Raw genomic sequence first — 13,973 nt, 5'->3', positions numbered from 1 at the left:
CATATTCTTTTCAAAAACTTCAAGCCAGCACACATAATTTCTTCCCCCTTTCTATTACCTTAACAAACACTCTGGGATTCAGATTATGCTCACAGATGCAACTACCCAAAGAGAAGTAGCAGAGAGCGAGCAATAGGATGCTGTTGTAAGATAGTGGATGGCTTTGGTTGCTTCTGAGTGGCCTTGCCAAATTTTAACATACTTAGATCAACAGCAGCCTCTAATATCTAGAAGCACTATCTGGGATAGGGTAAGCATCTTCTCAGTGCCCTGGGTGAACTGCTCCATAATATTCCATTGGTACAAGACAAAGGAGCGCAAAGTTTTACGTAAAAGCAAAAGGAAAGCCTTCTAATGATTATTGCAATCCAGCACCAAATAGCAATATTCACAGAGAGAGAGTTTGCTTTCTTAAAAAAAGAAATGTGTACAGACATCATCAAACCATCAGTTAAGCTTGCCTTCTGAAAAAAATAATGAAATGCAATTTGTAAGTTTTCTTACTCTGCCACTGCTTGTGAATGTTGCCCCACTTTCAGATAATAAAGTCCTCGGCGAAGCCAGGCCCATTTTGCTCTCCCAGCACTTGCTTCTTCTGTTACCTCTGTCAAGATGGCAAGGGCAGTTTCCTAACACACAAGCAAAATATTATGTACAATTCATTATGATACATATAACTGCAAAGGGCAGAACAAATGTAAGAGCAGCATCCTCAGAGTATTTTCTTACAATTCCTACTGGAGAATTAAAAGCAAACCCCAAGAATTCATTTGTGAGAACTCAAGCCTATCTAGAAGCTATACTCCTCTGAACTGAAAGAAGGGCTGGCTTTAATTTCAAACTAATGCTCAAAAATACTGCTAAGTTCAAAAGCGCTAGCATTTCCCAATAATGCTACAATAATAATTCCAGGCCATAATAATTCTTTGCTACATTCATACCTATTATGTATCCAGCATTACTAATCCATATGCCATGTTACTGATAGATACAGCAACCACTATTCGGCTTTAAAGAATAAGGAAATAAAGCTGGCTTTTCCAGTTTTTGTCAAATTGTTATAATATCAAAGCAGAATTGCTGTGCCTTCCATTGCTATCAAAATTATGTCACTTAAAAATATTCATCCAGATAGCTCCCTCTATTGGCTGAAATGTAACAACTGAAATGTCAGGTAAAAGAAAAAAACCCTAAATCTTATACATTTGTCTGCTGGCATGTTTGGTTATAACAGCAACAACATAAGGCAAAGGCCATATCTCACACAAAGAACCACTCCCAAGAATGGCCAGATTTTCTATAAACTGTTCATACAGCCTACTACCTGTGCTGTTTTAATGTATATTAAATAGTTCTTAAATCCACAGCAGGAGCAAATTTAGAAAAAAAATGGGCAAAGGAAGCAAATGGGGTGTAAAAGTGTGACAGAGCCTATTCAGGGCCTTATTACTGCATTTGAAAAACAGTGGAGCAAACAGACTGGAAGGAAATACTGTGGAAAGTGCCTGCTATTCCTCAGAGTCAACCCTAACACATATTAATTTGTGTCCTAGATATTTCTGATTGTTATGCTCCAAAGTCTGTACATTCTGAAATCACCTGAATTTGTGAAAAATATTTGGGGATGTGGGGAAGTAATCTGGAAGCTCTGAAGTAAATTTCTTGACTTGTAAACTTTGTAACTTTCCTCCACAGTAAGACACTTAAATATTTTTGGAACCTTGTTTTTTATACAGTATATTACAGCTTTTCTGATACTCTCACACATTAAGAAGTGCAAATGAGATATACAGTACCAAGTCTCCAAGCTCAGTGCTCAAGTCTACTACTGCTGCTCCAGTCACGCCATCTGTTTTATCTCTTTCAAAAGCCTTTTTATAGCAGCCAAGAGCTCTGTTTTTATCTCCAGCTACATCTCTGTAATATTGACCTAAATAATGGAAAGCATCTCCCAGGAAATTGTCCAGTTTTGCTGCCTATTAAACAAATATCAGAATATTACCATACATTATTTGCATTTGCATTAAAAATAGTTTTGATGTATACAATAGAAATGAAAATGAAGCATGTCAGGCTGTACGTTCTGTACCAATCTAATTCAAAACACAAAATACAATGAATTTTGGTTACAGGAACTTGCATAATTGAGGAAGCACCTTCTTCCACGTGAAACTATCTACATATTAGGATAATTATTGGAGACATTCCTCATTGTACTCTCATTCATATGAATAAGGTAGGTGATGAGTGATGACCAGAAAGTGGGATTTCTTGGTTGAAAATGATTTTTTAAATTACTCTTAAAAAAAACAACTTACTTTTTCATTCTGGAACTGAGATTTTAGTTTTTTAAAACTGATCTGCTATTATAATTCCATTAATATACTTCATGATATTTTTCATGATACTTTGGGAGTAGCAAAGCTGAAGGGTTGCGTATATAAATCTTCTAATGTATATGACTGACAGGGAGAAACAAGCTTAGTTTAAACCCTACAAAGACAGAACTGCTGTTCATTCACAAGCATCTGGATGATCTAGAAACATCAACCCTTGTGGTAGCTCTTGATAGGGTCATGCGTCCCTAAAGAGCTGGTCGGTTAGCTGAGGGTCCTCTTGGACTTTCAGCTCCTGCTTGAACAGCAGGTGGAAGTCACGGGCAGGGTTTTGTGACAGTTACAGTCTATCTTAGCAGGAAACTCTCCGAGCCTAATCACCATGCAACTAGATTACTACAATATGTGCTACATGGGGCTGTGTCCTAACTGCCAGGAAACACGCTGAGACAAGGAACTGGTCTCTAATGTTTTATTGCTTGTACATAACAGGAATCCTAACAAACTGAAGAAGCGTGGGAAAACCCCAGCCATATAAACCCCAAAGGTTAAGGCGGGCCCGATCTGTGTCTCTTGGAATGGCTACCTAATTCCTCAGTGCTACGCATGCGCTTAACAGTCTGGATGGGAGCCCCCTGCTCGCCATCCTTACTCATGACAGGCTGCCTTTGAAGATGACTATGAAGCTGCAACTATGCAAAATGCAGCAGCCAGTCTGCTAGCTGGGGAAACCTGATATTGCAAAATTACATCCATCTTGAAAATGTGGCACTGGCTATCAGTAGTCTTCCAAACCCATTTCAGAGACCTGGTTATCATCTATAAGGCCCAATGTGGCATAATGCTGGGATATTCCCAGGGACTCCCTTCTCAAGCATGATTCTGCTCATCTGATCTGAATGCTTTGGGTCCTGAGACTCCTGTCCCCTCATGAGGTGCACAGAGTACAGGTTAGGTTCAGCCCTTCATTGTAACAGCCCCCACACTTCAAGGCATGTTCGGCCCCAACCCTCCTCTCATTCCAGAAGGCTCTGAAGACTATTTTATTTCAACCGAGTTTTAGTTTTATGACCAAGACTATTTTATTGGGGGGTTGGAATATTATGGTTTTTTTGTTTTCTGTTTTCCTTTGTGCTCCAGTATCTTGTGATTTGGGTGGTACAAAATAATAAATAAGCAAACAAACAAATTAAATAAAGAAGAGGGTCCAAAAGAGCAAACCACTCTGATCCACTCTTCTTTAATTATATTCTTCAAACCTGTCAAAGTACACCTCTTACTGGATTACTCTCTTTGTTCTAAAAGAAAATCTGAATACATTTTATTTTGTATTTCCATCATCTGTTGCTACTCATTCTAACATTTACATTTTAAACTTGTGGGGTCAGGACCAGTTTCTTTTTGCTCAAGCTGCTTCCTAAAGCATCCACTTTATCACAGGCATTGTAACACTTTTTCTAAGACTCTACATCTGTAGACTAAGAGTTTTATTCCCAAACCCAAAGTTATTTGCAGTACAAAATTGACAACTAGCTTATCCTTCTTTACCTGGTTCAAATCAGGGTGAGATATACTAACAAAAAAACTGCTACTTGTATCACCCCTGGGATTCTTGCATGTACCATCTCCAGTGGTGCCCCTGTCTCAAACCCCCAGCCTCACTGAAGAGAGGTACATCTCTGGGACCAAACAAGAGAAAGGAAATGGCCTCTTCCCGTGCTCTGAGTTTTCCTACTGACTAATTTAAGTTGCTTACCCTTGCAGACAATATTCAAAGGGCTGGAGGAAGGGAAATAATTACTAATCATGTGAATTAGTGAGTACTCCTACTTATATTTTACCTTTAGAAACTGAGTGAGGGTTTTTGATTTATCTTTTCTTGTCTCTTCATTCATAAACCAGTAAGTGAGGCCCAGCCAAAAATGGAATTCAGCTATTTCAGCTTCTTTTGCTATAGCCCTCTGGAAACTAAGAAAAACAATTATTTAAATGTTCAGGTTCTCATGTGCCCCTTCCTCCAAACCCCCAAGAATGAATATGAATCTACCTCATTTCTGCCTGATGATAGTTCTTCTGTCTATAATGAATCAACCCTTCAAGGTAGTGGGCTTCTGCCAGGTCTGGATGTGCCAGCTTAAGCTCTTGCGCAATCTGTAGCACAACGTAAAATTCTTAGTGGGTTATGCATCAATATCACATTTCAAATAAAAGGCAGACTTACTAAAAGGGTAGGATACTAACCTTCAAAGCTTCATCAGTAAGGTCTTTTTTTAGATAGGCTTGTCCTTTAAGAGCTATAAGCTTTGGATCATCGTTTGTATCCAAGATCTAGAAAACAAACGCACTGAAAGTCTCAAAGCTCAGAAAACTAAAGCCATATCGCAGGTTGATTGACTGATTATGTGCCATTGAGTCGTTTTTGACTCCTAGCAACCACATAGATAGATTTTCTCCATGACGATCTATCCCTAACCTGTTCTTTCAGGTCTCCCAATAGTGAACTTATCACCGCTGTAACTGAGTCCATACCAAATCTCTTACATAATGACACCGACACTTCCAAAATACTACATTGATTTTCATTCTGAATAGATTATACAATTTGAGAATACTTGTTTGAACAGAGTTTACATAACTTTTCAGCAAACCGCATAAAGGTTTCATAATTTAACTTATTGGACTTCACCGAAAACCTTTCAAAAGTAAATTGCTACTTACTTATTTATTTGTTTTTCAAATTTTGCTACCGCCCATTTCCCCCAAAAGAGGGACTCTGGGCAGTTTAAGGTAAAGTTAAAACTATAATAATAAACAATTAAAATCCTATAAAAATCCTTTCTTAGCTTTGGGGGTGGGCAGTGAAGATAGGGCAACCAAGTCCTAGTACCTAGCCACATCAGAAGAAGATTATCCTCGGACATGTATGGAAAGATTTCTTCCCTTGTGAATAGGTCTGAGATTTCAAATCTGATGGGAACCATGTCAGCGGATATCATTATCATTAAAGTCTCCTCGCCTCTACAAGGTGTCAGTTTCGATCAAGTGCTGCAACCCTATTTACTTTTTAAAAAACTATACATGTATCCACTAATCATGTGAATACCATTTGCAGGAGCAACCCTCTCCCATTGTCTCTGCTCAGCCCAACAGATCTATCATGCTCTGGGTCCTTTCCATCAAGCAATGTCATCTTGTTGGATCCCGGAGTCATGCCTTCTCTGTGGAATGGCATCCCCCCAGAGCTAACACGGCTGTTACCCTATTAGCCTTTCTCAAGGAGCTGAAGGCCTGGCTCTTTCCCCAGGCATTTGTGCAGGAGGTTAGGCAAGTTCTGCTGTTGTTGATGTGTTTTTGTTGTGATTAGGTTTATTGGTTGTAACCCTGGATTATGTAACCCATAGATTACATATTATAGTTTGTGTTTTAATCCTTGTACATGACCCAGAGCCAAATAAATAAGTAATATTTCAAAGGCATCTCATCTCACTGCCCTTGAGTGTTCTGTTAGTGTCATTCTGGCTATCTTCCAGAGATTCCAATCAAGAGCCAAAGACGTATTTTAGGCTTGTATATACTCATTTTTCCTAAAGAAATCTCTTCAATAGCAAGACCTCATGTTATTGAAATTAGTTTCAAAAATGGCTTGACAAAAAATAGCAGTTTAAGAAAGATTCTTGGGCATACAGGAAAAGTTGTACAGCTCCTTAAAATCTGCCCATCAATTAATAATTAAATAATCCTAGCAATCTGTGGTAGATGCCATTTACTAAAAGGAAGACAAAGTATACCTTTTAAGTCATTGCAATTTAGAACTTGCTAAGATTCAGAGACTGAATCATCGACCAGAGACTGGCTATTCTCAGAACTCAGCAATTACTTTGGAGGATAAAAGGTTTATGGTGTAGATACATCAAAATTTTTTGATGGTAAAATTCCCTTGTATTTCCTCTGGGTAGCATGGAAAATTATATTCACTGCATTTATGGAATCTGACTAATAAATGCTGATTACAACTGCAACCCAGCATGAATTTTCTGATATTTTAAATGTAATGCCAGAAGGAAGCATTCTAATCTATCATACTTTTAAAAACAGTTAATGTGAATTGGGGTTTTTTTTTATTTACAAACATATAATTCAGTTTGGTTTTTATGTCTAGTCCTGTGTTGACAAATATAAAATTACAATTAAAAGAAATACAAATTTTATTGTGCCTTCTTTCAAAGTTTTTAAGGCTACTGACATTTGGTGTATTTGTTTAAAGGGACAGAAAGGATTCACACTAACCAGAAAAAGAACTGTCAGAGCAATAAACCCTGGGCTATATCATCAGGCCCCTTGATGAATAATATGAAATTGGAACAATTTTCTTCTTCACCATCATGGTTGCTTTGTCTTTGGAAAAGTGCCTCTATTATCGCATGAAAATAAAGACCAAAGAGCAATCCAGATCTAAACATTGACTGCTAGGCCAATACCATAAACTGGGTAAGTACAACTGAGGCCTGAGGTCACTAATATATTTTTAAAGCTGACATGAGACTTTATTAATGAAAGCAGTTCTTAAGCTGTTCACATACCTGATTGAGGGAAGATATGGCTTCATCAGCAGAGTTAGCACCTGGAATTTTAATGAAGGCCTTTGCTCTCAAATGATGGGTGACGTTTTTCTGTTGCTGAATGAAACTTGGGTCATTTAGTTGTCCCAGAATCTTTAAAGCTGTAACAAGTAAAGAGTTCAAGTTCTATATTTATGTAAAATCACTGTCAATTTATAGGCTTAAAGGTTATAGAATTTCATATTTCTAGGCTGATACGACACCAGTGATACGCCTCCACAATTTTGTGGCATAAAAAACAATTTATGTCTTAATATATTTATCTTTACCATATTAAAAAAAATCAAGAAAAAAATTACTCATATATCTGAAATCTATATCAGCACCTTTTAATATATAATATATTCAAATAAATAAATTCTTTCTAGAATCAAGGAAGTCTGAAATAATATTCACACATGCAAATAAATATACTAAAAAAAATTGCAAGCACCCAGCACTGTAACAACTATAACAGCCGATGAGGCATCTTATGTTATTAATACTAACATTGTGAAACTATTTTTCATATTCCATCACACACACACAAAAATCCAGTTTTTCTCAAAACTAACTTGGAAACCTCTTTATTAGAATTGCTCCTGACTGCTAAATATTAGGGTAAGATCTGCAATTCATGTTTCCATTGGGTTTTGAAAGTATTCTTTTATTACTTTCAGTGATTTTTGACTACTTTATTTTTATAATTGCATTGTGAAATGTTTTATGAGAAAGCAGCCTGTATTTTTATAAATAACATTTTATATTGCTCTACAATTACCTTGATTGCAAGAATGAACAGCTTCTTTGTATTTATGCATTTTCATTTGCACCTTCCCTAAATAACACCATCCTACTGGACACTGGCTGGTCTGCTGCAAACCTGTCAGGAAAGTCTGATTTAACATATCATAAACAATAAAAACAGATGGTCCTTGCCATATGAATATTCAATTCATACACCAGAGTTACTGTACCCCAAAGAAACTTGCATTTGTTGTTAAATACCCAAAACTTCAATACAACAATGTTGGGCAAATTGGCCATTAAATGATTTTTATGATGATCAGGCTGTCATTTAGCATTCCATTGGGTTGTAGCAGAGGAAAAGAAGGGAAACACGGCAACCACAGGCTCAGCTCAGAAAGTTTAGGCCAAATTCAATTATGTCTGCCTAAGAGGCACGGGATATTTATAGATGGGATGAGATCCCACTTCAGTTAGTGGGATCATTAGAATACATTACTGACCCAGTTTCCTTCTTTTATCACTTACCTTCGATAAGCTTTTTTTCAGCCTCATTGTAATTCTTTTCTTGGAGGGACCGAATCCCTAAAATGATAAGAGCTGGACCACTTCTTGAATCAATATCCAAAAGTTTCTGACAACAACCGAGAGCCTCCTCAGTCAAGCTACCTAGTACACGCACAGGAAATTTCATTTCACTTTTTAAGATCTGACAGGACTAAAACATACCATTTTATTTTTCCTGGGCTTCTCTTTCAAAAATATTCTATTTTCGAAGGCATGCATACATACAAAAGTATTTCCAAGACCTTTCCCCACCCCTTAAATAAACACTTAGGCAAATTAAAATTTGTAAACACTGTCCTAGTCCAGATCAATCTTTGTAGTTAAATGCAACCTTTCCAATCTTCAAAGGACGTTTTATAGGAATTTGTTTTAGTCAATTCCACCTTGCAGTCTCTTGAACTGCATAATGTAGCAGAGTTGAACATTTCCAGCAGATGTGATGAGAGCACATCACACTCCACAATGGCAGGTACAAGAGTAGGAAAATGAACAAACTCATAAATAAAAATTAATATAGAATTAAGAAGCTACTCAAGTTACCTGATTGAATGAAGTGTAAGCAAAGAACTTCCAGGGGATAACTCACGGTAGGATAGGAAATCATCATTTCTTTACAGGCCTTCTTCATTCTAGAAGACTCATGAGGAAACTTTTAATAGGAATAGAAAAACAATTAGCAAAATGGGTAAGTGGTCAACATGCACTTTTACGTTTTAACAGTATTCTTACTTTTGACAAACTCTGAAGGAATTCCCTGTAAATCTTTTCATGCTCTTCACTTGGAACTGGTTCTGAAGAATTAACTGCCTCTTCAAATGCATTAAGAAACTGAAAAAACAATACAGGCACTGTAAGATGAAATAACAGAGCCAAAAACTAGCAAGCTTTTAACTAATGGTGGCAAAGCAAGACTAAGTTCATATTCAGCCCTAATGAGTTTATTTGGGCTTAGTGTATCATGCAAGCCATTATGATTTTTCATTATGTTCCACTACAGCTTATTCAAAATCCCATTTTAGCATTATGTATGCCTAACATTTGAAAATCGTTTAACCCTATTCCAGCAATAGCTAAGAAATAAAAATTAAAGCCAAATAATTATAGGTAGTTGCATTATTATTTCTGGTGTTGTTGTTTTTTTTAGCAAAAAGATACCTGTGGGTGGCTAGATCTTTAAGGAGAAAGAAATGGAAGAGTTGTCAGTTATTTCCTTGCCAACCATTTCTCTTCTCAAAATAATCCACCTCCTACCCCCAATATCCACAAGGGGAAAGCAGCTTGGAGAAACCAAGTTTAAAAGAACAGCAAGCAGGCATCATTTACAGGCTGGAGACCTTACTTCCTGCTAGCTACTCAACTGGCATGGCAAATATACGCGTCAATCAGTTCAACACAGATTAATCTATCATCTGAATTCACCTCATATTTCTAGTATGCCTCCCACTAACTTCTGGGGGAAAAGGGACATTTACATATTTGTACATATACATTTATTTATCATCAGACCCTGGTTCAAGCAACAAAATTAACGTATCTCAAACAGACCCCTGTATGGTTTGTTAGCAGCAGTCTGTTGCAAGAAGAGCTAGTCAGAGGATTCACTAATAAGTCAGAATTCAGAATAGTACTTATTTATGGTGTTATTCAAACTGCCCACTTCCTATTGGTAAAATGAAAATTCTGTATTATCTTCTAGACTGAACTGCATTTTTATAAATGTCAAGGGTTCAAAAACAGTAAATGTTATGTCTGAACCTAAGGGACAATCCAATTGCTTACCAATTGCTCTATTTCATTATCTTTAAGATGTATGCCTTCTTCTAGCAACTGGACCAATCTCTTCCAAAGCTGATGAAGTTCAGCATTGTCTGCACCTCCTTCTCTTCTTATTTTTATTAGTTTGTGCCAACTTCGAGCCACCTATCAAGAAAATCAGTCAAATGTCAACAGCTTCTCAATTCAGGTCAGCATCCAGTCAAAGCTGGGCGATCTAAGTTAAGCACGATTGGCCCAGTTAGTACTTGAATTAGGGACCATCTGGGGATTCCAGCTGTTGACTAAGCTGGGAAAATTGAAGGGAATAAAACTGAAAAAAGGCATTGGCAAATAACTTCTATAAAACCAAGAAAATTGCATAGCTACTCACCTGGAGTCTAGCACAACTCCACAGTACCTTCAATTAGTTTTAATGGATTAGAGATAAATGCCCTACTAATTGCCCCCTGAATAGACTCTAATATCAGAAGAATTAAGAATTTATTGGATCTTATGGCTGAAAGTGGATTACCTTTGATTAAACAAGTGCAAAAAGATATTAGCAATGGTGAAGAAAGCATTACAGGCTAAAACAGAATAACAGTGAGTGCCTGAGAAGAACTATGTTTTAAATTCCACTTCTATTAATAATTGAAAAGCAATACCTCAGCAGCACCTACTTCTAGAAGAAGCAACCAGCATATTTCAGGGCAATGCAGTCATAGAAAACTGACATTAATGGAAGCAACCAAAAGCAAATATAATGTGGGTTATTCACCAGATGGCATACTAATATGCTAAGGCCTAAAGAAGGATTTACCACATGCTTTCTTGCAGTATTCATTACTAAAAAAACCTGATTCATCTAATGGCTTCCTCACTGATATCTAAGGACAACTGGACAACTGACAGTATAAAACATAAAAGTAAAATTGAGATCTAATCCTGCACCATTGACATAAAATGTCTGAGTCAAAATTTCTCAAAGGTTTCTATTCCTAAAGACACTGAAAAAATTCCACTGCAGACCCATTAGGCCAGGAAAATTACAGAAAGAGGGAAATTAATAAAACCAAGGGAAACCTAAAATCTGGAGGGTCAGAAAACTAGCCTGGCAGAAAGCAAAACTTTGCAATTATCAAGAGAGAGTAGAATATAATTTAGAACACAAGTCATTTGCACAGGAAGGCTAATCCAAACTGTGTTGAGTCTAATAACTAATCTAATTAAATTTTTCAAATGCATGTAGGGTTATGGCTGACCTGATCATACTAGGATCCACAGAAATGACATACTCGATGAGCAAAATACTTCTAGCCACAAGTAATGCTTCAGCATCCAACAGTAAGGTTACTTCTAGTATCCCTTCTAAGTAAATTCTAAGATGTCCTAGAATTGAGTGAGTACTACTCACTCAAACATGTTCCCCCACCCATGAATATTTAAGAATGCCTGATAATGTTGGGGAAGCTCAAGGGATACAAAGCAGATGATATTTATTAATATAAAATTAGCTAGCTTTCTCTATACCTGCCCAAGAAGTATTTTTATTGTAAAAGAGACTATTACAATGATCAAAATAAATGAAAATCAGCAAAACAGTAACTAACCTGAAGATATTGTTTATCTTTATGATACAGCTCCACAAGCTTTTTACATACTTCACACCATTTCTGTTGATCAGTACTAAGAAAAAATAAGATACATTAATTAATTAACTTCTTATAGGAAACATGTTTGAAGATAACAATTTTTAAAGGTAAGTTCTGCATTTTTCTGTCCTATCCTGCTTTCCATACTCATCTCATATTTATGAAGGGTGCATCTAGCTTCCTGTCATCCTTTCTCCATCTTCCTTAAGGCTTCTACCATTTTCTTTTCTACCAGTATTAACCATAGCATCCTTTTTGATTCTCCTGTCTTCCTCAAGCTAGTACAGACATGGCTTCCCTTCCACTGCTCTCTACTTGGTCACCTTTAATTTTACAACTACCTGGTCTCTTCAACCCTTTTTCACTTAGCATTGTTTTCTTTCTTCTTCTCCTTACTCATTCTGAGTGAGAACTAGGCATTTATAACACCACTTGGAGGTAGATGCAGGCTTAATATAGTAATGGTTGTTTGCTGCCTCTTTCCATGACAATTCTCAGAAAGAAAGAAAGAAAGAAAGAAAGAAAGAAAGAAAGAAAGAAAGAAAGAAAGAAAGAAGAGAGGAAGGTTTTTCCTAACTGAAGGAATATGCAACTTACTAACAATCCTTCACTATAGTTGTATTGCTGAAAACATCCACGTTCTTAAAACAGTTTAAAAAAAAAAAGAGATGCATGCAGACCCACAAAACAAGGGTGAAATAATCACACCTAATGAATGGGTGGGTGAAATCTCACACAAAAGGAAATTTTTAAATATATATGACAGAAGGTTAACAGATAAAAGCTGTGTCAAAATTAAAAAAATTCACATGTCTGTATAAAATATATTCAATTCTTTTTCCAAAGTTAAAGATGCTATGTAACAAAATAATATTCTGCTGGGATTAATAACATAATTAAGAGCTGATTGTTACAAAATGCCAAATATCTTCAGTTATTTCTTACTTTTCATAGAGTTCTAGTAGTTTCTCGTAAACATTAATCCAGTCTTCTCTGACATCTGTATGGTTCTTTTTTTCATACAAATTTGCTAAGCCCTGGATGAAAGTGAAGAATGTCACTTTTGAAGCAAACACTTGAATTGTAGCTCCAAGTTAACTTCAACATTAATTCAATTATCAACCTAAGGACTATGTCTTTCAACATAACATGAACCTATTTTAATTATAGAAAATGAATTAAAAATTCATGATGAGAATCAATACTAAAATTGCTCTTTACAAACAAAAGAGTTGACTACTGTATAATCTTTTAAGGTACTAACTGCCAACTGCTTCTCACGTAACGTTAATGATTTGATTTGCCACAGGAATGAAGAACTATCATTGACCCAAAAGCCTTGTGTTCTGAGGCTCTGCTACCCACTCTGGTGACATTCATCTCATTCAGATGAAGAATTTATAATGCTAAGGCATACAAAGCATCTTAAGTAATAAACATTGTATTCTGCAATCTAAATGAGCTATTAGCCAAGGAAAAAGGGGGAAAAAATCATGTTCTGTGACATTCAATCAGGAAGAGTGCTGTAGTCCAACATAAGGCCTCTTATCTTCAAGTCCAACACACTACTGTATTTGCCAAAGATCTACAACTTCTTATAAACACATATATGTAAATACGTTTACATGGAAAATGGTATTCATTTCATACATACCTGCCATGCCAGCAACTGCCCAGGATCAAGTTCAGCAGCCTTCTTATATGCACCTTGGGCTTGTTCGGGTTGTTCTAATTCAGCTGCTGCCAGGCCAATGAATACCCAAGCGTTATAATTATTTTTTTCTTGTTTCAATACTGCCTATTAAATAGAAATTCAGGTGAAAATGTTGAAGTATCCTTTTTGCAATTCAGATATACATTTATTAAATGATTTAACAGCTGAAAAAGTCTTATTCAGATTCACTGTCCTAGACTATGCATTACCTTACCAAAAAATTCAGAGTAACTTATAACATCTAAAACTATGGAAGAGTCTTGATAGCAGGAATTATATTCTGGATGGCTCAATGCTCCAGACTCAATTCTCAGCATTTTCAGTATATATAGGAGTGCTGGTGAAAGAACAGCCTGCCACTGCCAGTTTCTGAGGACAGTACTAAACAAACCAACAACCCAGCTCAGTGGTTGGGTTCACAAATGCTGCTAAACTAAACAATAATGCCATATGCTTCCTTGTGGCTTAATATGTTGTGTGAACCCAATTGCTGTAGTCTGTAAACTGATTGTGGCTGATTCAGCAAAGTAGGTTAAATAAAACTATGGCCTAATATGATGAACTAGGAAGTTCTATATAGTTATAAAGGAAAAACAAATCCCAA

At 36.4% G+C, this 13,973-nt stretch overlaps 1 protein-coding gene across 2 annotated transcripts in view; it reads right to left on the bottom strand.

The window, feature by feature from the left end:
- SKIC3 (SKI3 subunit of superkiller complex) overlaps positions 1–13,973 on the bottom strand; it is a 57,311-nt gene that overhangs the window by 40,978 nt on the left and 2,360 nt on the right. For both annotated transcript variants that reach the window (XM_063295411.1, XM_063295410.1), the window contains exons 3-16: positions 13,310–13,453; positions 12,601–12,692; positions 11,614–11,689; positions 10,028–10,168; positions 8,978–9,076; positions 8,789–8,897; positions 8,210–8,350; positions 7,716–7,817; positions 6,917–7,056; positions 4,578–4,664; positions 4,384–4,487; positions 4,178–4,304; positions 1,797–1,976; positions 505–629 (exon numbers count right to left, since the gene is read on the bottom strand). In XM_063295411.1, the coding sequence (XP_063151481.1) occupies positions 505–629; positions 1,797–1,976; positions 4,178–4,304; positions 4,384–4,487; positions 4,578–4,664; positions 6,917–7,056; positions 7,716–7,817; positions 8,210–8,350; positions 8,789–8,897; positions 8,978–9,076; positions 10,028–10,168; positions 11,614–11,689; positions 12,601–12,692; positions 13,310–13,453 (1,667 nt within the window). The remainder of the gene's footprint in view (positions 1–504; positions 630–1,796; positions 1,977–4,177; positions 4,305–4,383; positions 4,488–4,577; positions 4,665–6,916; positions 7,057–7,715; positions 7,818–8,209; positions 8,351–8,788; positions 8,898–8,977; positions 9,077–10,027; positions 10,169–11,613; positions 11,690–12,600; positions 12,693–13,309; positions 13,454–13,973) is intronic.

The sequence above is a fragment of the Candoia aspera genome, chromosome 2, assembly GCF_035149785.1.
Source record: "Candoia aspera isolate rCanAsp1 chromosome 2, rCanAsp1.hap2, whole genome shotgun sequence".
Classification (NCBI taxonomy): Eukaryota; Metazoa; Chordata; class Lepidosauria; order Squamata; family Boidae; genus Candoia; species Candoia aspera.
The sequence above is the reverse complement of the archived record's forward strand: the minus strand, read 5'-3'. Positions and strand labels throughout refer to the sequence as shown.